Source organism: Schistocerca nitens, chromosome 9 (assembly GCF_023898315.1).
Source record: "Schistocerca nitens isolate TAMUIC-IGC-003100 chromosome 9, iqSchNite1.1, whole genome shotgun sequence".
NCBI lineage: Eukaryota > Metazoa > Arthropoda > Insecta > Orthoptera > Acrididae > Schistocerca > Schistocerca nitens.
Genome location: NC_064622.1, coordinates 166,041,905 through 166,068,204, shown reverse-complemented (window position 1 = coordinate 166,068,204; position 26,300 = coordinate 166,041,905). Strand labels below are relative to the sequence as shown.

Sequence of the window (26,300 nt, the reverse complement as noted above, 5' to 3'; positions counted from 1 at the left end):
GAGATCTTTCCCTGTTTATCTGCCTTGAAGCATAACCTACCAGATGTTCTCGACCATCTACCATCTGAGCCAAAATGACAATCTACTGCCTCATTCAAAGCGTCACATGAAAGGATAAAGTCTTTCTTGAAATCCGGAGAAACCAATATAGGATCTGAAACTAATTTTTCTATTAATTTTTTAAATTCCTCTTGACAGTTTTGCGACCAATGGAATGTCACCCCCTTTTTCGGTAGCTTGTTCAAGGTTTCTTCTATTCCTACAAAGTCTCTCACAAACCATCTATAACAATCACAAAGGCTTAGTTTTTTGTGGTGTCGGAAAATTTTGAATTGCATCTGTAAGACAAGAATCAGTCTATGAGCCATGTTCACTAATCATGTCCCCCTCATAGTTTACCTGAGTTTGCACAAAATTGCTCTTGTCTTTATTTAATGTCAAATGTGCTGACCCTAGCCCATTAAAGACATCCTCAAAACGTCTCACATGTTCCAGTAAATTCTTTGAGTAGATGATTATGTCATCCAGATACAACACACAAATTTTTGATTTTAATTCTCTCCATACCCCATCTAACAACTGTTGAAAAGTTTCCAGTGCGTTCTTTAGTCCAAACAGCATGTCTTCCTAATGAAAATGGCCACCAAGTACTGTAAATGCTGTTCTTGCCCAATCCTGAGGTGCCACTTCCTATTTATGGTACCCACTCCTGAGATCCACAGTTGTAAAAACTGACCCAGATTATCCAAAGTCATGTGATATTGGACACTGGATAAGCATCCAAAATCGTTCTTGCCTTTAGGTATCTGTAGTCACAGCAAAATCTGTATTTCCTTGTTTCTCCACCGATTTCTTCAGCATGACCACTATATTCACACTCTAGGGGCTATCACGCAGTCCTGCGATCCCACCCTATAGTCATTGCTCAATACACTCTTCTAGTAATGGTTGCAGTTGAACTGCTATATAGCATGGCTTCCTGTAAATATTGGAGTAAAATCCCCTGTTGGTATATGATGTTATGTCACCGAGGTTGCTAATAAACCTCAGACTATACAAAATAAATCACTGAACCTTAACAACAAATTTTTCATAGCCCCCTGATCACTGCCCTTCAAGTGACCCACTTTCCCTCCTTACAGTTCCATGTCGAAGGTTTGTTTCCGGTTTTCCTCTGAACTTGATGTATCAAAGTCTTCTACATCCAAGACATCCACAGTGGCAATTACTGTACTCTTTGACAGAGTCACTTACCCTCTGCCAAAGTTATCCACACCAACCGGAATCATACATTCCCCATTAATGTCACTCACACACACCAAACTCCAATGGACAAAATAATGTGAACTATACAACACATTCATTGCTTAAGAGTGATTCAACAACATAAAATGTTTCTCTCAGCAAACTGGTATCAACTAAAACCCACACTATCTTCCCTGTATCTGCTGATATTTTATCCTGCTGATCGATCTTTACTGAAAATGTATGCAGTTCAGTTGGTCTCACCCCCACTGTAGGTGAACCTTGTGCCACTGCCTCAGTTGCAACTGTTCCCCCTAAATGGAACTAAGTCCCACTGAGTTCTACTGTATGTTGCCAAAGATCAACCTTAGCATGATATTTGTCAAGAAACTCTTGCCTGAGAATTGCTGAAAACCCTTCACTTACCATGTGGAAACGCCTAAATGCATTTGCTGAACTTAGTTTTCCCAACTGGAAACTCCAGTAAAGTCATACCTAATGAGTCTAAACTATTATCGCCAAACCCACATAATGTAACTGTGGTGGTCACAGTCTCCTCTTTCTCACAAGGTCCAAATCAATAACGGACATATGCACCCCTGTGGCTATCAAAAACCTCTCTCTCCTCCCTCCCCAACAAGCCCACTAAGCAGTATTAAGCCTGAGCAGTAATTTGTGCACTGTTATGGTCTATCAGGACTGTCTTCTAACGGTTGAAGCACTCCCATTTGCATCTAATGGCTGCTTCCCTTGCTGTTGCTTCCCATTTTTCCTACTTCTACAATCAGATGCCTATTGACCCACACCACCACACATGTAGCACTCCGATTGTGTACACGGGGCAGTGTACACAGTGGGAGTGCTACATGTGTGGTGGTGTGGGTCAATAGGTGTCTGATTGTAGAAGTAGGAAAAGTGGGAAGCAACAGCAAGGGAAGCAGCCATTAGATGCAAATGGGAGTGCTTCAACCATCAGAAGACAGTCCTGATAGACCATAACAGTGCACAAGTTAGTGCTCAGGCGTAATACTGCTTAGTGGGCTTGTTGGGGAGGGAGGAGAGAGAGGTTTTTGATAGCCACAGGGGAGCATATGTCCATTATTGATTTGGACCTTGTGAGAAAGAGGAGACTGTGACCACCACAGTTACATTATGTGGGGTTGGCGATAATAGTTTAGATTCATTAGGTATGACTTTACTGGAGTTTTCAGTTGGGAAAACTAAGTTCAGCAAATTCATTTCATCTATAACACCTGATTTTGGAAGCAAACACCTGGAGGTCCAGTCTATGTTTTGTGCCAACATCAACCTCCTCTATACAAGATGCGATCCTAAAAGCTGACACTAAGTCCTCCGGATTTTCCTTTTTTACCCTTCATGACATGTCTATCGGTATACCACACAGAAAAATGTCCACTGCCCTATTTTCTGCCTCTCACAACAACACCCTATTAGTTTCTGCATGTTCATATGTCTTTGCATTCAGTTCATGGATTCTATCCAAGAATGCATCCACAGACTCGTCACGCTGCATTGACAAAGTACTTAGTTTCTCTCAAAACAAAAAACAGAACACTGTTTTGGTTTTGGTACGAATGGCATAAATGAAGAGCCCACTCCTGAAACGTTTGTGCTTTCTCAATGTTTCGTGGTATACAACATATGCTTCGGCATCCCCTCCCTAACACATACTAACAACACGGAGGGTTGTTTTGTCTGACCATACACGTGCTTCCACAGTGTCCCTAACAATCTTAATAAACACTGTGAAGTCCTTTGTTGCCTTGCCCAAGAAGGGATTAATTAATGCGACCACTGCCAGATCATATGGAACAGAAGGCACTCTCAATCCAGATATTTTCATGACTCCAATTGCAGCTGAACCCAGCTCGCTTTCCCAGCTATTAACTCACAATTAAGCTCAAAATTTCTCTGCCTCTCGCGCTCAAATTCATCTGTTAACAAGTGCACTCACCGAGTTAAAAAAGCAGGTGTTTCCATGGTGTTAGTAGTACTATGTCTTTCCACCATTTATCGTACTCTGCTTCTACCTTAATTCAATTGTTAAACAAAAAACACACACACCACCTCCCATTTAACCACCCCCATACACAAAAATCTAATCACAAACTACTACTACTACTACTACTACTACTGCTACCACAACTACTACTGGCAAATCATTGCCCATCTACACTCAGTGCAGCTACTAGCCAGATGGGCAGTTCGTCTACACACTGAACAAGTAGATGCTACAACTCTGGTACACTGCAATTCATGCCAGTCAAATAATAAAATGGATACCTCACTGGGCCTATAGTATCATACCCATCATTACCACTAAACAAAGAGAAGTCCATGGGTTACTTTGTGAACCCATAGGAACTCTAGAGCCCTCTGCACAAAGGCCAGTACTGGCCGCTAGTTATCATCCCTCCACTGTTCCTGGGTGTAGAGGTACTTCCATTTTACCATCCAGTATGCTACTGGCGACCACCAAACGCAAACATGTTTGAATTTGGTGAACGCCAAACCACCAGCAACATGGTCACGTGATCTAGTGGCAGCCACTACTGGATGTGTCTTACAAGGTACAGACTGCCAATAGAGCACTAGACACTGTTGAGAGAGGAACTACTGTTGTGCATGTTGTTGCGAAACAACTTCAATATCAGAAAAAGTGCAGTCAAAACCAACTGCTAGTGTTAAATGGAGTGCAGACAAGATACATACATTTTTATTAAACTTCTGTAAATTATTAACTATTACAGAACATATGGCATTGTGAACATACCAACAAGTCGAAGAGGGAGACTTCTACGATGAAGTAAAAGAGTGACTTAATAGGACTAGAGGTCGCAGTTCCTGACGTTTTTTTTGAGAGCCGCAAGGCCACGAACAGAGGTGAAGTCCAGACGTTGGTGGTGCGGTGTGTGTAGCGTGTCAGAGCAAACGCCAGCGCTGGAGTCTCCTGCATTGGCACCTGGCTGTTCTGTCCCTGCAGATGGGTGGCATGGCTAGCAGCATGCGCTGGATGAGCCAGAAGCCCTGTGCTGGCCAAGCTGGAGCATGGCTGGCTGTTCCCTCAAGCATTATTCATAGTCTCCAGGAAGAGTTCCGAAGGAAAACAGCCAGCAGCCATTGTTGTAGCAGAGTCTCAGCTTCAGTCACCCACCCAGGGCTGCTCGGTTGGTGACAGAGGGCAGCGTTGGACCCAGGAGGTTGTCAGATCATGCCCCGGCTCCGCCTTTGCAGACAGCACCCAAAGAGCAGTGGCTGGTCATCCCCTACTCTCTGTCTCTGTGCAGTGCCAAGTTTCGTACTCACATCACCACGGCTGCGGCATGTCCATACAGTGGAGCTTGGTGGATGATTCAGTGGGCTGGCTGGCTGCCGAAATTTATCATCAGACGGTTGTCATTGTTCGCTTGCAACTTAAACAAGTGGTATTCTTTCCATTTCCAGACACAGACAGCATGGCAGCACAGCTGCTTGCCTTGAAAATCTGGGCTCCCTTATTTAAGCTCCTTTACCTACATCTCTGTTGAAGACCCTATGGTGAGGACAAGTGGAGAGTTCCTCTTTTTTTTATTTTGTCTGCTTTGGCCTCCACATACAGGTTGCTAGGTGCTGTTGTAACTGCCATTGTATGTCAGTGCCCTGAGTATCACCTGACTACTGGTCACAGCTGCACAAAATCTTTAAGAATTCCCCAAATGCATGCCTATACTTATTAATGGTGCAGCAGCACCATCCAACAACCTCGTGTATCTCATGTTCCTGGGTCCATTTTGTATCAAACTGAAAGTGTGTTAACCAAACCGTTTTAGGTCATTTTTGTAACACTTTTGAATGATGAAAAATTTGAACAGCATATTACTGACGCAGGGGGAAACTTCAAGGAACAAAAACAAAAACTGATGGAAATTTGACCAACAGATGATCTGTAAGTGTCAGAATAAGCACACCAACAGATGAGTGGGACATGACTGTTCTTCAGTTTTTGTCCGAGACACCCAACATTACTGTCCCCATGAAGGATCATGCACTGCTGGTAAAGTTCTTTTACAAGAAGTGACTATGCCAGTAGTCCTGTACAAGTTCTGGACACTCACTCAAGGGTAAGAGAGAGGCATTGTCTGATGTCTCCTAAGGGTATGGAGAAAATGATTACAAAATTAAAAAAACACGTGTTCTTTTGAAGTGCAATGTGGCAGAGGCAGGAAAGCAATCGATCTGATGTCGCAGTTGACCTGACATCTGTCGAAGATGTGGCCACAGCACTGCAGGTCAGGTCAAGCGGTGGTGTGCAGAAGTGCAGTACTTGGTGCATACAGTCCTACGAACCATCCTGCGTTGCTATCTATATAGAATCATCCATGTCCAGGAGTTGCTTCTTGCTGATCTGCCACCAAGACAAATGTACACTCTGGAATTTCTTGCTTGCGTGGAAGTGGACAATGAATGGCCATGGAACATTTTGTGGACAGACAAAGCCCACTTCCATTTCCAAGGAATGTGACCAATGGAAAATCCGCATGCTCGTCAACCCGTACCACTTCATTCTTTAAAGGTGACAGTGTGGTGCAGAATGACAGCATCTTATAGAAGGGCCATATTTTTTTTGGAAGAAGTGAGTCCTGTTACCTGTACTGTAACTGATAAGTGTTATAAGTGTCTTGAGCACCAATGTCATTCCAACCCTTCAACAGCACAGATTTAGGGGCACAATCATATTTATGCAAGTGGCACTCGTCCACACATTGCACAGCCAGTGAAGTGGCTTCTGCATACGAATTTCTGAAATGCTACAATTATCAGGTGTCATTTCCTTACAGCTGGCCATCCATATCACCTGACCTTATCTGTGTAATTTCTGGCTGTAGGATTATCTGAAACATGTTATCTTGGTTGCTCCAATTATGAAGCGTATTTGAAAACGAAGCTCCATTTGGTCATTAAAAAAAAAAAAAAAAAATAAGCTCCTTGGAAAGAGTTTTTAATTGACAGTAAAATTTTACTACATACCTACTTTACTTTTCCACGTAATTGCTCTTCACATCTTTACACTTTCTGTAATGCTGCAGCAGCTTTTTTAACCCCTCCACATAGAATTCTGCTGCTTGGAAATTTAACTAGCTGGTAATGCCAGTCTTGAGTTCATCATGGTTTTGAAATCGTCGTCCACCCACGCACTTTTCCAAATACAGCAAGAGGAAATAAGTTGCTTGGTGCAAGGTCAGGACTGTACAGAGGGTGATCGGAAAGTTCCCAACAAAAATTTTGAACCATTTCCTAGGATTTGGCAGCAGTGTGAGAATGTGCATTGTCACAGAGGAGCAGTGTGCCAGACACAGTTTCCTGCAGTGTCTATTTTGGATAGGATGTTTCAGTTTAGTTAGCATTTCACAGTATACGTCAGCTGTAACTGTTTACCCACGGTCCATGAAATCAATCAAAAGGATGCCCTTTTCATTCTAAAGAACGGTAACCACCATTTTTCGATTCCAGAACAGGGGTTTCTTAAACTTTTTTCGTTTGGATGAACTTTAATAGCACCACTGCATTGACCATTATTTCGATTCTGCACTCGTGTACAATTTCCACTCCTCGTCACCCATAATGATGTGGGAAAACAAATCATCTCTATCTTGTCTATTAACTTTCCAAAGACTGCTGCACACTATGCATTCTTTGTGCTGATCTGTGATCATTTTTTGAACCCGTCTCACACACAGTTTGTGATATTCAAGCTGTTCAATGACAATCCTGTAAATCGAGGATCGAGCAAAATTTTGGAATTCATTAGCGAAACCACTAAAACATGAATCACAGAGATCACTTTGAAGTTTGTGGCTCACTCAATCAACGATGTCATCAGTCTGAATACTGGGATTGCAACCACACTGTTCATCATGAACATTTGTATGGCCATTTTGAAATTCTCGACGCCATTTTCAAACGTGTTTGTCACTCATTATTTCAGGTGCATACATTAGATGTAAAATCCTTTTGCCAGCAAAAATCTAATAACACCATGCACTTAACGACTGGTGGGATCAATGATTGTATCGGCCATTGTGATCTGCTCTCACTGACTTGCAAATGACTTCTGAATCAAACTAACGCCATAGTAGTTTCCTAAAGAGTCTGTATACGACACTGCACACATCATTCAGGCCTATCTTTAGTTAAATATCAGTCACCTGACCTTAATTTTGGAATAAACCTTGAACGAATGTAGCTGAATTGAAGATACATTGCACAACCCAGTTTGAACGTGATTCAAGAGACACTTCAGTCTACTGTGGAACATGCCGTTTTCCAATTTCAACTTGTGGCAGAAAACTGGACAGCATATTGAAGAGGTCTTGCACCAGTCTCACGGCAATTAGAAACTGATTTCATTTTGCTCTTTATCTGGTTTTTGGCCTGAGGACAATGAGCTTATCTGTTGTAATGTGCAACTAAAATGATACGTCGTCATATTGTTTTTTCATGTGTCATTTGTAGCCGACCCAATTTACATTAAGACATTTACATCGCCATCTAGTGGTAAAACTGGCGTAAACCAGCAGTGTAGGTGACCACCAATAAAATGTTGATTCTACTATGTTTGTTGTTGTTGTTGGTTATTACCCATTGTGTTTTATCTATTATTTAAAAGGTATTGCGAGGTTTTTGTTTTGAGAAATATACGAGTACTCAGTGTACAAACCAGCAGCAACTGACAATTTTCTTCTTTTTATCACCCATACTTTCTAATCTGTAAGTTACTTTTGAAGTGCCAAAATGTACTAGAACAAATAAAATGCTACACTGTACACCTTACGTTTGGTGAGACAGTCTCCATTCCTGAAATCCATTGCCCATGGCCTCTGGTCTGCTGAGGAGCATTGCAGTCTTCGGTCCATGTACAAACCATGAAAGTCTGTTGCATTACACCACACAAAACAGACCTGGACTGCAAGCAGACTAGACTCGATGGGCAGGGCCTGTACGTTAGCGGGAATCAAATGGCTTCGTATCAGCAGGCCTGATCCATTACAGATACTGGCCTGTGGTTTTAGCCTGTCATGGAAATCCACTTGTGTGACCAGCTATTCACTGAGCAACAGATAACATATTGATGAAATGAGATCATGATGATCAATCCATGCAACAGATAACTTGTTCAAATACTCTGACAATCAATAAAGCTGCTACGTTAGCGGCAAGAAGTCGCACCACTAACTGCAAGGTGAGGAGAGTGATAGGAAGGGGAGAAGCAGTAGTAACAAAAGAGTATGGAAGCAGTGAATGTACTCAGCTGCACCCAGCCAGTGATGTACGACATCTCGGTAAACAAACCATTTCATCTACTGAGACAAAAATGAGATTTTTCCAGTGTTTTTCAATTTTTCCTGACGTGTTTGAAATTCCCTGTTTTCCAGAACCTGTGGCAACCCTGTTTATATTAAGTGACATGTCTCAATTGATTTCACAAGTTCACAAAATGTGAGAAAATTTTGCACTGCCACAGTTTCTTTAAATATGGTAAAAAAGAGGGGGAAGGTGTGTGAGGGTGGAAAGAAGGAGGAGGCAGATTTGAAATTACCTGAAGTGATATTAAGACATTATATATGACCTACAGCCTTGAAATAAGTTAATGAAGCTTTGAACAAAGTGAGAATCTGGAAATAGTAAGGGGATTTATTCCCATTATGTAATGTTCGTTTAGGAATATTCAGAATTTCAATAAAAAATGTAAGCTCCAGGTAGGAGTATCAACAATGTTGGAAAAGATAGATTGACACCAGACATGTCTAATCCGGTATTTTAAGTAAAAGAAAATTATGTGATATCAAAAAATTTATTGTACACATATGCAACAATACATTTTTATGAATTATTGTTAAAAGATAAAAATGCTGCCTATAAAATACTGTATCACAGATAATCTTTAAAAATATAAAACTTGTTAGCCCTGTACTGTAGCAGATGTTTCGAGAGGTATGTTCATTCCACTGCGCATCTTTATGAAAACAAACTGCATTTCAGTGCTCCTCTGAACTTTTCGTTGATGTGCTCAGCCTCCGCATAGCTTTCTTCGCTTCCCTGAAAGAATCTTCTGCACTTGTGCGTCCAGAGGAGTCCACAACCTTAATATTTGTATCAACATTTCGAAGTACCCTCTGGAACGGAAATCCTTCCCTGTTACAATAAGAAAAAAACTGCTTTTAAGACACACAATTGTAAAGAAGATGGGCTACTTTAAAAAATTTAAAATAATATTTCATAAAACACTTACATTACCAATATACTATGATTTAAAAATTCAATTCTATAAAATATACTAAGACAATAAACAACAAAATTATTTATATTAAATAATTAAATAAACAAAAAATCAATATAATAATATAAATAATCAAGACATCCTGATTTCCATAGAAAAATTTTCAGTGAAAGTGAAATACTTTACTAATAAGTTATATCTTGAACCTATTCCTAGATACACTTTCCAGTACATCTACTATGTTACGACTTATCTAAAACACACACACACACACACACACACACACACACACACGCACACACACACAAATAACAACACTTTAATAGACACACAACTATACTACTGTATTCCACATTTTACAGTTCCACAGATGACCTAGTTCATTCATTTGTAAGTTGAGGGGAAGGACACAAGGCATGGAATGTTCAAGTATCTCGAACTTCAAATTTAAAACCCTAAAACATGCAAACTTTTTTGTTAAAATAAGAAAGGCCAGATGCCTTCAGTTTTCACATCTTCCCCCATTTTATATTGAAAATAATGCAACAGAGTCCTAACATCTAAAATTATTATGTGGTCTATCAAGTTGTGTCTAATGGTATACCTTAGTAAATTTTTCAAAAGTCGAGAATGTCTTTTCTAATAGCAGCAGTTAAGCACATTAAAAGAAATTGCAAAATTTTGTGTATTTTATTGTAAAACTGATATTGATTTAGATGTTTTCAGTTAACTGTTTTCAGTGCACATAACAAAAATCACTCTCCTTGTTTTTGAGCAGTCGTTTGTATGTAAGTTTTGAAGTACTTCAATTGACAGCCAATTTCTGGAAGTGATGTCAGAACACAATGCAACCCTGTTTATTTCTCAGCTAAGTTATTTTAACTTTTATATAAAAAAATGTGATATACAGTAACAATATAAATAAACGAAGCTGAATACCATTAATTTCAACAAAGACACTAAGCCAAAATGCAAATGACTGAAAAAGTGAAAGAAAAATTTCCGAAATGCTATAGATCATTGTTTGTTTCGAATAATTTCTTCCAATTGGAGTACACAGTATGCACAAATCCATTTATTGACATTTTCCTTTATTTGCATGTAATTATTAGACAAAAATATATTTGACCCACACAGTTAGCCGATTTGATTACTTAAAAATGGTTAAAAATACTCAATGAGGCACTGTGGGATGTTGAGACTTTTCCAGAATGAATTTTCACTCACCACCAGTGTGTGTGCATGCCAATCTTAACTTTCTGCCAGACAAAAACTTTGTCACACCAGCACTCGAACACAGAACCTTCATCTTTTCTTCCAGGAGTGTTAAGTGTCATGCAAGGTACGGAGGAGTACTTTTGTGAAATTTAGGAAGTAAGAGAGATATTGGCAGGAGTTAAGATGTGTGGGTGGGTCGTGTGTCATGTCTGGATAGCTCAGTCTCTAGACCTTTTGTTGGCAAAAGGCAAAGGTTTGAGTCTGGTCTGGTCCATAGTTTTAAACTGTCTTGAAGTTTCATATCAACACAGCTCAGTACGGGCTTTTGTTAAAGTTTCGAGAACACACCTTCACCGAAGAGTCAAGTAGTATATTGCTCCCTCCTACGTATATCACGCGAAGAGACCATGAAGACAAAATCAGAGAGATTAGAGCCCACACAGAAGCACACCGACAATCCTTCTTTCCACGAACAATACGAGACTGGAATAGAAGGGAGAACCGATAGAGGTACTCAGGGTACCCTCTACCACACACCGTCAGGTGGCTTGCGGAGTATGGATGTAGATGTAGATGTTCTATTCCAGAGTGAAAAGTCATTCTGGAAACAATCCCCCTAGGCTAGGCTGTGCCAGATTGTATACTTGTTGGTGGGACGATGGGTGGACATGGGACAGGGGCACAGATGGGCAAATGGCTGATGTGCGGACAGTCTTGCAGTTGAGCTGTAGCATGTGCAATCTTACCCCACTGGCTGTACACTTCGGGCAAGAGTGGCCAAACAGCTTGTGCATGTATAGGGCGTGCATAATATGGCCATCTGGTGGGTAACCTACATGTTTATTCCTGTCCAGGAGCAAACTTCTTGTCTTATGGAGAAGTGTTGAAACAGCCTTCACTATGATGTGGCCAAGCCCTTTCTTCACAAAATCCTTTCTTCTAGAAGTGTTAGTGCCAGAAAGTCTGCAGGAGAGCTCCTGTGAAGTTCGGAAAGTGGGAAAGAGAGAATGGGTTGTGATGGTTGGGTTGGGGTCGTTTGGAGGAAGAGACCAAACGCAAGGTCATCGGTCTCATCGAATTAGGGAAGGATGGGGAAGGAAGTCGGCCGTGCCCTGACAAAGGAACCATCCCGGGATTTGCCTCAAGCAATTTAAGGAAATCACGGAAAACCTAAATCAGGATGGTCGGACACAGGATTGAACTGTCGTCCTCTCAAATGTGAGTCCAGTGTCCTAACAACTGCGCCAAATGGATTGTGAGCCACCTTGGGATAGCTAAGTCAGTCAAGTGTTTGCCCACTCAATTCAAAGGTTACAGGTTCGAGTTCTGGAGCGGCACACAATTTTAGACTGCCAGGAATATTTTTGTAGACTGTTGTATAATGGTTACATCCAAATAAAGGAAAACTAATGTCACTTACTGATTAGTTATGCTGTAAAATGAACCAAGCAAAATTTGACATTTCCACTGTAAGTACTATTATATATATTGCTGTTTTGTAGAGTTGTTTATTTTCTTTTTTCCTCCCCCACAAATGCAGTTTACAAGAGTGTACCCAAAAGAAACCAAACTAATTTTTTTGGTGGGCCGAGCTTTTGTATGCATTTTGCCACTAGGAGCATATAGAAAGAACATTTCAGAGTCGGTAAGCTGAGTGCTATCACTGAAGGTGGTCAGGCCTAGTTTCAGTAGAGTTTATTGTGACAACTGCTTTGTGTGATTGTTCTTTTTGCAAAGGCCGATTTTCATGAACAGCATGTGGTGGTGAAGTTATGCTTTCTGCTTGGAAAAACTGAAAAACTCTTGAAATATTAAAAACAGCACCTAAGTATGAAGCTACGGAGGACTGGTTTTCCAGTTTCAAGAATGGTGAAATGTCAATTGATAACAAACCTCAGTCTGGTCATCATTTTATGGCCCAAACACATGAAAAAGTTAAAACATTCATGCAGTCATCAATGTAGATCGACAACTGACCACTGAAGAAATTGTGGAGCTGCCGGGAGTGACTTGAGTTCAGTGTAGTGAATTGTGGCAGCAGATTTGGGAATGAAAAGGGTGGCTGCCAAATTCATGCCACGGCTGCTGACTACTGTACAAAAACAAAGTCAGGTGGAAGCACACTGCGCTTTGAAAGAAGAGCCCCAAAATGATCCAAACTTTTTTCAAAAATTACCATAGGTGACAAAACTTGGTGCTATGCTTATGATCCTGAATCAAAGCACCAATAAAGGCAGTGGAATACTTCATGTTCACTTTGCCCCAAGAAAGCTTGTCAGATGAAATAAAATATTAAAACCATGCAAATTTGTTTTTTCAATGTGAGAGGAGTCATCCATTCAGAGTTTGTTCCACAAGGTCAGACAGGTAACCAGGCTTTCTACTTGGAAGTTTTGAAAAGACTGCGCAACAGTGTGTGGCAGAAGCATCCTGATTTGTGGCAGTCAGGTGACCGGTTTTTCCATCCTGACAATGCCCCTGCTCACATAGCCTTATCTGTATGACAATTCTTGACCAAAAATGGTACAACCCCTGCTGCTCAACCCCCCCCCCCCATGTGACTTTTTAGTTTCCTAGAATGAAAAAAGATATAAAAGGAAAAATATAAAATGAATTTGCAATTGCGAATAGTGAATACAATCCGTTCATCATAAGAATAACCCTGATGTAAACAAACATAAACACGATGATTGGTCAGAAGCCGTAGTACACGTACAGTGGTGTTGTTACACTCTTGGAAGTAGGTTCTACTTATGTATTAAATATCTTATTATTACGTTATATCTAAAAACAAAGATGATGTAACTTGCCAAACGAAAGCGTTGGTATGTTGATAGACACACAAACAAACACAAACACACACACAAAATTCGAGCTTTCGCAACCTAAGGTTGCTTCATCAGGAAAGAGGGAAGGAGAGGGAAAGACGAAAGGCTGTGGGTTTTAAGAGAGAGGGTAAGGAGGCATTCCAATCCTGGGAGCTAAAAGACTTACCTTAGGGGGAGAAAAGGGACAGGTATACACTCACACACATACCCATCCGCACATATACAGACACAAGCAGACCTATGTGAAGGCAAAGAGTTTGGGCAGAGATGTCAGTCGAGGCGGAAGTACAGAGGCAAAGATGTTGTTGAATGACAGGTGAAGTATGAGCGGCGGCAACTTGAAATTAGCGGAGGTTGAGGCCTGGTGGGTAATGGGAAGAGAGGATATATTGAAGGGCAAGTTCCCATCTCCGGAGTTCTGATCGGTTGGTGTTAGTGGGAAGTATCCAGATAACCCGGACGGTGTAACACTGTGCCAAGATGTGCTGGCCGTGCACCAAGGCATCGTTAGCCACAGGATGATCCCCATTACCAACAAACACTGTTTGCCTGTGTCCATTCATGCGAATGGACAGTTTGTTGCTGGTCATTCCCACATAGAAGGCTTCACAGTGTAAGCAGGTCAGTTGGTAAATCACGTGGGTGCTTTCACACGTGGCTCTGCCTTTGATCGTGTACGCCTTATTTACTCATGCTTGTCTGACATTTGGCATTACCCCCAAAGACCTCACACGTAAATTTCCCATCTCTTGGCTGTAACCCTTCTTTCCATCAGTCACTATACCAGTTCCAAACTGAACAATCCATTGCCCTCACCCACCTAATCCTTCACCTACACATCAACTCAGCCAATGAACACACCCATCAACTCCTATCCTTAATAAAAGTCCTCAATCTTTCCTCTCCCACATCCACACCGGCTGTTCAGAGCATCCTCCTACAGGCCAACCGCAAATTAGAACAGCATGCCACCTCCACCTCAAAAAACTATCTAATCTCCTGGTTTCCCACCTCCGGAAAGGCAACTCACTCACCCTTCACAACCTTTCCAGCAAACCTCAACCTCCTCTCGTTGCACACAGACCCAGTCTCTCCCATCTACTCAATCTCCCACTTCCAGCTCCACTCCCCCCAAAACCTCAAAATGCTGATCAACACAATCTGGAACCACAACACCCTAATTCAGTAGTTACGAGGGCTGTTTGGTTGAATCTGGGAGTAAGGCTGAAGGTGAGGCCTTTGGTTAGGACAGAGGTTTCGGATTAGGAGAGAGATTTGGAGGAAAGGTTAACTACTGAATTGGGGTGTTGTGGTTCCAGATTGTGTTGATTAGTATTTTGTGGTTTTGGGGGGAGTGGAGCTGGAAGTGGGAGATTGAGTAGATGGGAGAGACTGGGTCTGAGTGCAATGAGAGGAGGTTGAGGTTTGCTGGAAAAGTTGTGGAGGGTGAGCGAGTTGCCTTTCCGGAGGTGGGAAACCAGGAGATGGGATAGTTTTTTGAGGTGGAGGGTGGCATGCTGTTCTAATTTGTGGTTGGTCTGTAGGAGGATGCTCTGAACAGCCGGTGTGGATGTGGGAGAGGAAAGATTGAGGACATTTATTAAGGATAAGAGTTGACGGGTGTGTTCATTGGCTGAGTTGATGTGTACGTGAAGGATTAGGTGGGTGAGGGCTATGGATTGTTCAGTTTGGGACTGGTATAGGGACTGATGGAAAGGAAGGGTTACAGCCAGAGATGGGAACTTTAAGTGTGAGGCCTTTGGGAGTAATGCCAAATGTCAGACAAGCCCGAGTAAATAAAATATGGGAGTGTAATCTGGCTAGGGCAAAGGCATGTTTGCGGAGGAAACGTAAATAAAACTTAATGGGGTCGTTGTGGGGATGTTGTGAGGGTGACATGGTATTAAAAGGCGGAAAGTGTAATATGAGGCTGAAATGAAAATGAAAATATATGGGGAGAGATAAGGGTGAACTGGAGATCTGGTGTGAAAGAAGTCGAAAAAGTGTTGGTTAAAGCTGAGCTATGTTGATCCTGTAGTGAACTTGGGTTGGTAAACAACGATGTGCACAAAGGTTAGGTGGTTGTGTTTCCACCAAAACACATTAAAGGGTGGAGAAATTTGGGAAAATTTTGAAAAAACAGGGCGTAAATGTATTAAAAGGAGTGGTTTTGTGGTGGCAGATTATGAAAATGAGGCTGCCTGGAACAGTTCCGTCCTCTGTCACAGCGGGACCCACCTCTTCCTCAAAATCACCCTCTCCAAACCTTCCAGGAATTTCTCACTTCCAGCCTTGCCTCTCAATCCTTCTTGAAAAACCTTAATCCTACTCCCAACACCACCACTGCTGAAGCCCAGGCTATCTGTGATCTGAAGGCTGACTGATCCATCAACATTCTTCCGGCGGACAAGGGTTCCACAACCGTGGTACTTGATCGTCGGGAGTATGTGGCTGAGGGACTGTGTCACCCTTCAGACAACACTATATACAAATTTTGCCAAGGTAATCCCATTCCTGATGTCCAGGCGGAGCTTCAAGGAATCCTCAGAACCTTACGCCCCCTACAAAACCATTCACCTGACTCCATCAACCTCCTGACCCCACCGACACCCCGCACCCCTACCTTCTACCTACTTCCTAAAATTCACAAACCCCATCATCCTGACCGCCCCATTGTAGCTGGTTACCAAGCCCCCACAGAACGTATCTCTGCCTACGTAGATCAACACCTTCAACCCATTACATGCAGTCTCCCACCCTTCATCAACAACACCAACCACTTTCTCGAACACCTGGAATCCTTACCCAATCTGTTACCCCCGGAAACCATCCTTGTAACCATTGATGCCACTTCCTTATACACAAATATTCTGCATGTCCAGGGCCTCGCTGCAATGGAGCACTTCCTTTCATGCCGATCACCTGCCACCCTACCTAAAACCTCTTTCCTCATTACCTCAGCCAGCTTCATCCTGACTCACAACTTCTTCACTTTCGAAGGCCAGACATACCAACAATTAAAGGGAACAGCCATAGGTACCAGAATGGCCCCCTCGTACGCCAACCTATTTATGGGTCGCTTAGAGGAAGCCTTCTTGGTTACCCAGGCCTGCCAACCCAAAGTTTGGTACAGATTTATTGATGACATCTTCATGATCTGGACTCTCAGTGAAGAAGAACTCCAGAATTTCCTCTCCAACCTCAACTCCTTTGGTTCCATCAGATTCACCTGGTCCTACTCCAAATCCCATGCCACTTTCCTTGACGTTGACCTCCACCTGTCCAATGGCCAGCTTCATACATCCATCCACATCAAACCCACCAACAAGCAACAGTACCTCCATTATGACAGCTGCCACCCATTCCATATCAAACGGTCCCTTCCCTACAGCCTAGGTCTTCGTGGCAAACGAATCTGCTCCAGTCCTGAATCATTACACCAACAACCTGGAAACAGGTTTCGCATCCCGCAACTACCCTCCCAACCTGGTACAGAAGCAAATAACCAGAGCCACTTCCTCATCCCCTCAAACCCAGAAGCTCCCACAGAAGAACCCCAAAAGTGCCCCACTTGTGACAGGATACTTTCCGGGACTGGATCAGACTCTGAATGTGGCTCTCCAGCAGGGATACGACTTCCCTCAGATCCTGCCCTGAAATGAGATCCATCCTTCATGAAATCCTCCCCACTCCACCAAGATTGTCTTTCCGCCGTCCACCTAACCTTCGTAACCTCTTAGTTCATCCCTATGAAATCCCCAAACCACCTTCCCTACCCTCTGGCTCATACCCTTGTAACCGCCCCCGGTGTAAAACCTGTCCCATGCACCCTCCCACCACCACCTACTCCAGTCCTGTAACCCGGAAGGTGTACACGATCAAAGGCAGAGCCACATGTGAAAGCACCAACGTGATTTACGAACTGACCTGCCTACACTGTGAAGCTATCTATGTGGGAATGACCAGCAACAAACTGTCCATTCGCATTAATGGACACAGGAAGACAGTATTTGTTGGTAATGGGGATCATCCTGTGGCTAAAGATGCCTTGGTCCACGGCCAGCACATCTTGGCACAGTGTTACACCGTCCGGGTTATCTGGATACTTCCCACTAACACCAACCTATCAGAACTCCGGAGATGGGAACTTGCCCTTCAATATATCCTCTCTTCCCGTTACCCACCAGGCCTCAACCTCCGCTAATTTCAAGTTGCCGCCGCTCATACTTCACCTGTCATTCAACAACATCTTTGCCTCTGTACTTCCGCCTCGACTGACATCTCTGCCCAAACTCTTTGCCTTCACATAGGTCTGCTTGTGTCTGTATATGTGCGGATGGGTATGTGTGTGAGTGTATACCTGTCCCTTTTCTCCCCCTAAGGTAAGTCTTTTAGCTCCCAGGATTGGAATGCCTCCTTACCCTCTCCCTTAAAACCCACATCCTTTCGTCTTTCCCTCTCCTTCCCTCTTTCCTGATGAAGCAACCTTAGGTTGCGAAAGCTCGAATTTTGTGTGTGAGTTTGTGTGTCGATCAACATACCAAGGCTTTCGTTTGGTAAGGAACATCATCTTTGTTTTTAGATATATTTTTCCCACATGGAATGTTTCCCTCTATTATATTCACATCATTATTATTAAGTTACATTAATTAAGCTTTAATATATTCAAATGTATTAACAGCAATCAACATTATTCATAATCACGCTTTAGCTATGTAGTTTTTATTTAAAAAATCATGTACAGTTACAGCCTCTGCGGCGGTTGTGCTCCGATTGTCACACTGTTAATGCGCAATATAAAAATGACTGAGTCTGCTTTCTGTTCTGTAGTGAAGTATGTGCGTGGAACATGGTTAAACAGTGCCGAGAAATAGGCTGTTTTTAATGTCTTTCGTAAATTTACGGAGATAATCGGCTTTGAAATCTTCCCCCTGGCTGTATACTTCGCTGTTGATTAACCTTTGTGCACAGAATGCGTAGCACAGATAGTAGCGTAATAAATAAGAACCAAATGCGATTATCCGTGCACTGGTTCAAATCTTCCCCTATCCATTTGTTTTTCCTCGTTCAATTTGAAATACCTGCAGCTCATAATTATAAAACTCATATGCATTTTTTTATGAATAATATATGTCTTCTCATTTCTAATTACATATTGGACATGAAATTCCCGTTTCCATTTCAGATACAAATTCTTAATTATCGATGTTTTATAAAAGACTGTTGATACAAGTTTTTTGAATTAAGAAAACATAACAATTCAATTTTTAAGGCGAAAATGAAATGCTAAATCCTCTTTATTTGGACTATGTCCATCGTTTTATACCACAGAGGTTGATAAATATCTTAGAAACACGAAAAACAATCATTTTCACAGCATCGAGCACATCATACAAATGTTGAATTTTTACATTTGGTACTGTACCATTACAATATGAACCCAACAGAACTGATCTGGAGCCAAGCTGCAGGATTTGGCCCGGGAAGTAACGAGACTGTTAAGCTGCCAGACGTACTGGAATTAACATCAAGCAGCTTTTTCACACGTCACTGCCAAACGCTGGCGCGATATAGAATGGCTTGCCACAAAAGACGAGAAAATGCTGTGCCGTGTTGGCTTCATGGATACTGTTGTTGATAGGCTAGTTATCAAAGTAGCAGGTGACATTTCCAGGACTGAAATGTATTTCTCGGATTCGGATAAGGAAGGTGCTAAGAGATTACCAGATTGTATGTAGGTAATACCTTCAGTGGCTTCAATATTTACTACACAGTGAAATCCTTCAATACTCTCTTACATTACACACAGCTTATGCAGAAAAATTACCCTGTGATTAAGTCAGGAATTTTCATCATTCTTGTTTTTAATTACAATAGTATGTCAGCTAAAAATGATAACGTGTTGTGGCTTTCGCCTACTCTTCTAAGGAGCATATAGCAGTAGATTTACAGTGTATTATTTCATTCTGCGTAAAAATTAAATGACTTTCGAAGTTGTATTGCTCCTCTGCTCGTCTCTTTCTACATGTGAACTGCAGCTGGCCATGTCACTGCAGGCTAGCTGTACCAGCTGACCGGCCAGTGCTATCCAAGTTAAATGCGCTGGTAAAGCTGTTGTCCCATATTATGGCTAAGTCGATGTGAGCGTAACGCACAGCGCAAAACTTACCTTTATTATCGTATTTGACAGTACTCAAGATGTTTTGGCTGCAGTCCCACGTGAAACTGAAATCCAACGAGGTTCCAGCAAATGCGGAAGAATACATAGGGCAATATTTACAACAGGTTTATTCTTATGATGAACAGATTATACCATCAGCTATAGAATGGAATGACGGCAATGGAAATTAATGCCGGAAGGGGACACAAACACGGATCTCCTGCTTATCGCAAGCGGTTGACTTACTATTTGGCTATCCGTGCATGACTCACGGCCATATGTCATCAACCATGAGCCTACGATCTGTACTCGCACATCCATTATGTGTATTCCCGTACAGATCAGACGTGTATTGGAAAGTTGCATGCCCGGTATCAGCAGATAAATACGATATTGTAGTTGCATGGTTGACGACATATGGTAGTTTGGGTCTGGCCGCGAGTCATACACGGATAGCCAGATGGTAAGGTGACCGTTCAAGATAAGCGGGAAATCCGAGTTTGAGTCCTGGTCCGGCACAAATTTTCATTGTCGTCATTCCATTCTACAGCTGATGGTAGTCATTCACAATAGCGAATTCATTTGGTAGGTTTCATAACGACTGTGATCACCTCAGTGCATAGTCATCTGTATGACACAGGCACTGCAATATCATATAAAAGGAAAGAGTTTTAGTGATGTTGCTAAGGTAAAAACAAGGGGAGGTGCTATCAAGCATCACAAATGATGAATTTAAATAAAGTTTTGAAAAATGGAATAAAATATTAGACAAGTGTATTAGTGCAAGTGGAGAGTACTCTGAAGAGGATTGAAGGTTTGGGCTGAAAATGTGATAAATAAGTTTAAAAAACAGTAAGTTCAGTTTCTTTAGGGTACCCCTTCGTATATGAATCTGAATTCTACAACTTCATCAATATTTTTGAAAGATATATGTTCTGGCTTATACAACTGGAACACTGCACGCTCTCACAAACATGCACGTGTGTGCATGCACCACTATGTCCCACAATAAGTGTGTGCTCTGGGTGAAGCAGATCTAGATCTACATCTACACGATTACTCTGCAATTCACAATTAAGTGCTTGGCAGATGGTTTATCGAACCACCTTCAAGCTATTTCCCTACTGTTTCATTCTTGAACAGTGCCAAGGAAAAACAAACACTTAAATCTTTCTGTGCTAGTTCTGATTTCTGTTCTTTTATTATGATGATCATTTCTACCTATGTAGGTGGTGCTAACAAAATATTTACAAAGTCGGTGATTGAAATTTCATGATAAAATCCTGCCACAACAAAAAACTACTTTATTTTAATGACTGCCACCCCAATTCATAATCATACAAAATGAGCTGCCCTTCTTTGAATTTTTTCGGTGTCCTCTGTCAATTCTATCTGATGTGGATTCCATACAGCACAGCAATACTCCAGAAGAGGGCCACCTCTTTAGCTGATCTGTTGCATTTGCTAAGAGATCTGCCAATAAATCAGTCTTTGCTTACTTTCGCCACAGCATTATCTATGTGGTCATTCCAATTTACGTTGCTCATAATCCCTAAATATTTTGTTGAATTTACAGCATTAAGGTTTGTATGATTTGTCGTGTAACCGAAATTTAGTGGATTCCTTTTAGTACTCATATGGATGTCTTCATTATTTAAAGTCAATTGCCACAGAGTCTAAATAGTTTTGTACTTTGTTTTCATCATTTGATGACTTTATAAGATAGCAAATTAAAGCATCATTTGCGAACAATCTAAGAGGGCTGTTCAGATTGGCTCCTAAATCGATTATGTAGATCAAAAACAGCAGAGGGCCTATAACACTTCCTTGGGGAATGCTAGATATTATTTCTGTTTTATTAATGATTGTCCATCAATTATGATGAGCTGTGGCCTTTCTGACAGGAAATCAGACGAATCCAGTCACACATATGAGACGATACTACAAAGGCACGCAGTTTGATTAGAAATTGCTTGTGAGGTATGGTGTTCAAAAGCTTTCTGGTAACCTAAAAATATGGAATCAATTCAACATCCCCTGTGGATAAGACTTGTTACTTCATGAGTATAAAGAGCTACTTTTGTTTCATAAGAATGGTATTTTCTGAATCCACATTTCTTTTCTTGTGTACTCGTTTGACTTGCTTAGGTATGGCTCTTTCGACAAAAGAGAGGTTTATACGATTGCCAAGTATGGTGTTATTGTATCAGCATACTCTGAAAGGAACCTGTCTGTCATACAGGGTGTGCATAAAGCCCGGGAACACTTTCAGTTATTTATTGCACAAGAACTAAATATTGCACAGATGTCATACATGATGCATTTTGAAGAGAAACTCTTGAAGTCTTTTTTACAAACATTCAATACGCGAATCACAAGTGACTTGGCAGACATCAATACGGTAATCGAATTCTTGCCATACCCATCCCAGCATGGCATCGACTGTGGCAGTCGCTTCCTATATTCTCTCCTGGAGCTCTGCTACATCACGTGGTAGAAGCGGTACATGCACCAGATCTTTAATGTGTCTCCATAGAAAAAAGTCACACGGAGTGAGATCTGGTGATCGGGGAGGGCCATTTCATGAAACAGCTGTCCCCTTCTGTAGCACGGCCGATCCATCAATGCAGCAGCTCTGTGTTCAGGTACCCATGAACTTCACGATGAAAATGGGGTTGAGCACCATCCTGCTGAAAGACGAACGGAGAGTCAGATTGCATTTGAGGCATCAGTAAATTGCTGCAACATGTCCAAGTAGGAATATCCAGTGACAGTGCTCTTGGCGGAGAAGAATGGCCCGTACAGTTTTTGACATGACAAGGCACAAAAAACATTTACCTTTGGGGAATCATGCTCAAATTCAATGCATTTCCTGTGGATGCTTTGTACCCCATATTCAACAATTACGTCTATTCACTTTGCCATTAGTGTGAAAAGTGGCTTCGTCGCTAAAAAGTAAGTGATCAACAATGCCATCCCCATCCTCATTCAATTTTGGCAACTGCGAATTAAACTCTAAACGCTTGTCTCTGTTATCATTGAGCTTCTGCACTAGCTTCAATTTGAATGGTTTCATAGACAGCTTCTGTTGCAGGATTTTATACAGAGTCATTGGAGCCATTTTGAGTTCACGGGATGTTTACGCACCAATTTCTTTAGACTCCTTATGAATGTCTCTCTTATGCACTCCACATTCCCTTCACTCACACTGCAACATTCGCTTTTCTTTGCTGGACACAAGCAACACGTCTTAACGAACTTGTTGTGCCAGTGGTAAACTGCCTTCCTTATTGGTGGCTTCTTACTGTGCATGGTTCTAAACATCTGTTGCACAGCTGTAGCACACTTTTTTTTGTCAAACTCAACACACAGAAAGCTCACTCTAAACCTGAACTCGCCACATTTGAGACTAGCACTGACTACCGGGAAATTACCAAACTACACTCTGGTGGTATACATGAAGAGAGGGAAAAAAACTCTTCAAAATGACATGTGTACAATATCTGTACAATGTTTGGTTCTAGTGCAATAAATATTTGAAAGTGTTCCTAGACTTTATGTACACCCTGTAGAATGTGAACCAGAGGCCTTGCCTTTATTAAGTGATTTGAACTGCTTTGCTACACCACAGGTATCTACTTCTAGGTTACTCACGTAACAGATGAAGCTGACTAGGAAAAGGTAGGGTGAAACTAAGGGTGGGGTGGGGCCAGGTTAAAGTCTAGAGGCACAGGACAGGAGTAGAATGGGAACGAATACAGCATCAGAGAGTGTACTCCGATGTAGACAGAGGTAGTAGCTAAGGATTGGGGTGGAGACTGGAGGCAAGGAAGAACATGGTTTAATATTCTGCTGATAAGGGCATCAGAGACAGGCAGTGGTGACAAGATACAACAGAAGGAGAGGAAGACTGCAGAGGGAACTACGAAGATTTAGGACCATAAATGTATGGACTATGAATAACACTACAGAGTGGGGAAGGGGAAAGGCCTGTCATAGTGAAGTATAAAGTAAAATGTTTATGGCAGGCCAGGATGAAGTGGTGATGAGGTAGATGAAGGACAATGACAGCAAATTATGTAACCAGGGTATGAGAATAACAGTACCCCCATACTCAGTTCCGTAGAAATTGTGTTTGGGAAGGGATCAACACCACATAGTACAGGTTGTGAAGCAGCTGTATTGAAGTTTAGATTGCTGTGATCAGCAATACACACTGCGACAGGGTTGAGCATTGTCACTGGGGACGTCTGGTCACTGGGGACGTCTGTCTGTACAAATTGTCGCGAGTCTTGTGAATTCGCATGGCAGTTTTAATCTACTGCTGGCTTGCTATAGGTCAGTCTAGGGAAGGAATTTCAGCAGCAACTGATCATGTACTTGCAAAAGATATTTCAGTTCAGGACATTACCCTGTGTAGAAAATTTTTCTGTGAGCCAAGTTTTCAACTTGTCTTGCAGAAAAATTTGTAAAGTACATGTCAGGTAGAATGAACGATTAAACTGGTCAGGACAGTTGCTGCCTCTAGACTGTGGGCTCTCTGGTTTGATTCCTGGTCGGGTCAGGGAGTTTACTTGCTAGGTTACCAGGTATTTATGTTTTCCTATTCATTTCATCTTTATCAATGCACAAGTCACTGAAGCAGCGTCAAATAGAAATACATGTATCAGGCGGCCCAGCGAACCCAGACGTGTCTCCTGGCCAATAATGGCATACAATCATTTCATTTCATAAACACCATCATTTTACACTTTTCTACATGTTTATAATTCCATATATTCTAATAAATTACAGGAGGGGTCAATGAGGTAACTTTACCTGTCTGAAGCTCATATACAACCTGTTATGAATGTCTAGAATAGACAAGCTTCATGTGGAAGCAAAGACTAGAAACACTAAATTGAACATACAGCTAACTGAAACATGTTTCCTGCACTAGAATGCAGCAGATTCCAAGCCACAAATCGCATCTGTGCAGACAAATTGTATCTTGAGTCTACAAATTTGAGCTATTTTTTATAAACTCCCTAGCTTGAGTCTACAAATTTGAACTATTTTTCATAAACTCCGAAGTGACAGTTCTGTGTGTATCTCATATCTGCACAAATTTCCATTCCATTTGCTACAATTTTTTCTGCACTGACAGATTGTTGCATGTGGATCAACCTTAAGGATGTGCAACCATGGTATTTATGGCATTGAGACATACTGTATGCCTGCGTCTTTCAGATGGGTATGGTCCTGTGGCAACATCAGTAAATGAGATTGGCATAAGGACAGACCAGTTATCCACTTGGATGAATGGCCAGGCCATCATCAAGCTGCAACCAAAGCCAAGGGTGTTGCTGAGCACAACATGATATACTTCAATGGCTGTTTCTAGCATGTATTATCCGTGGTTCGCCGCTCCCCAGCCCTCTTCCAACATTACTTTCTCTGAATTGTATAAGTGTGAATTAACTTCTTCAGGATAGCCACACTCAGTATTTTGTATTGATTAGTTTCATCCTTTAATTAAACTAGAGCATCACCAGAAACTGCAGTGCAATGAAATTCTGTCCGGTGCAGAAATTACATGTCTATACATGCCCATAAAAGTTGCGACTGAGAAGAAAATTTGTATTTCCTGCAGCAATATGAATTTCATAACAAACTGCAGTAGTTCACCATATTTTTATGGTAGTGTAATAACTGAATTGCATTGATGGGTACCGTAACAGCCAAAATAAAAAAGAGCTAAATCTTGAAGTGAAGATGATGATTTTGGCCATGGCCATGGATGGTGCAACCACTTTTGTAAGCCAACTTAATCTGTGGCACTGGCAATCTGATCAGCCAACCACTGCACTTTAAACGTAAGTCATATTGTAAGTGGAATACGTTCTTTAAAGCCAATGTAAGATTCCATATTGCCACACTTTGTCGTATACTTCACAGTGTGAAATAATGAATGTCAGAGTTTCTCATGATGCTCTTGTTAAATTAAAGAGTGAACTGTCAATAAAACATGTGGAGTGTGACTTGTGGTTATTCTGAAAAATTTCAGCGGTAGTTGTTTCCCCTGTAGGCAATGCCTGCTCTCACTAAGTGGGAACTGTTTGAGACAGATGTATTTTACCATTATGCAGTCAGCTGTTCATTTTCCTTCCCTAACTACCACTCAATACCTCCACCACACAGTGAGTAGTTATGATTTATTCATTTAATTTGATAATTTGAAACACTGAATTTTGAATACAACAGGAGTAAGACTTAATATGCTGCCATTTGCATTTGGCTTATACTTCACACAAAGAATCATTAGTGGTAAGGTTCTGCTATTGGGCACACATTCATTCATTGTTGTTAGTCTAATATATTTTTCCAGTCTTCTTCCTAGTTGCCCAAGCCAATTATTTGTATCAAACAGTTCAATTACATATTCATTGATAATGGATATGTCATTATCTAGGCCACTGATCATACACATTAGCAAATAAATGTAATACAAGGGGACCTTAATAAGTGGGTTACAGGATTATTATGGAAGACCAAGTGACTTACTGAATACTGCACCAAACTTCAAAGCGAC

At 41.5% G+C, this 26,300-nt stretch overlaps 1 protein-coding gene across 1 annotated transcript in view; it reads right to left on the bottom strand.

Annotated features, from left to right (window-relative positions):
* Positions 1-9,108: 9,108 nt before the first annotated feature.
* Positions 9,109-26,300, bottom strand: part of LOC126203600 (histone acetyltransferase KAT6A-like) — a 166,520-nt gene continuing 149,328 nt past the window's right edge. The window contains exon 9 of the mRNA XM_049937966.1: positions 9,109-9,438. Coding sequence (XP_049793923.1) covers positions 9,282-9,438 — 157 coding nt within the window. The 3' untranslated portion in view covers positions 9,109-9,281. The remainder of the gene's footprint in view (positions 9,439-26,300) is intronic.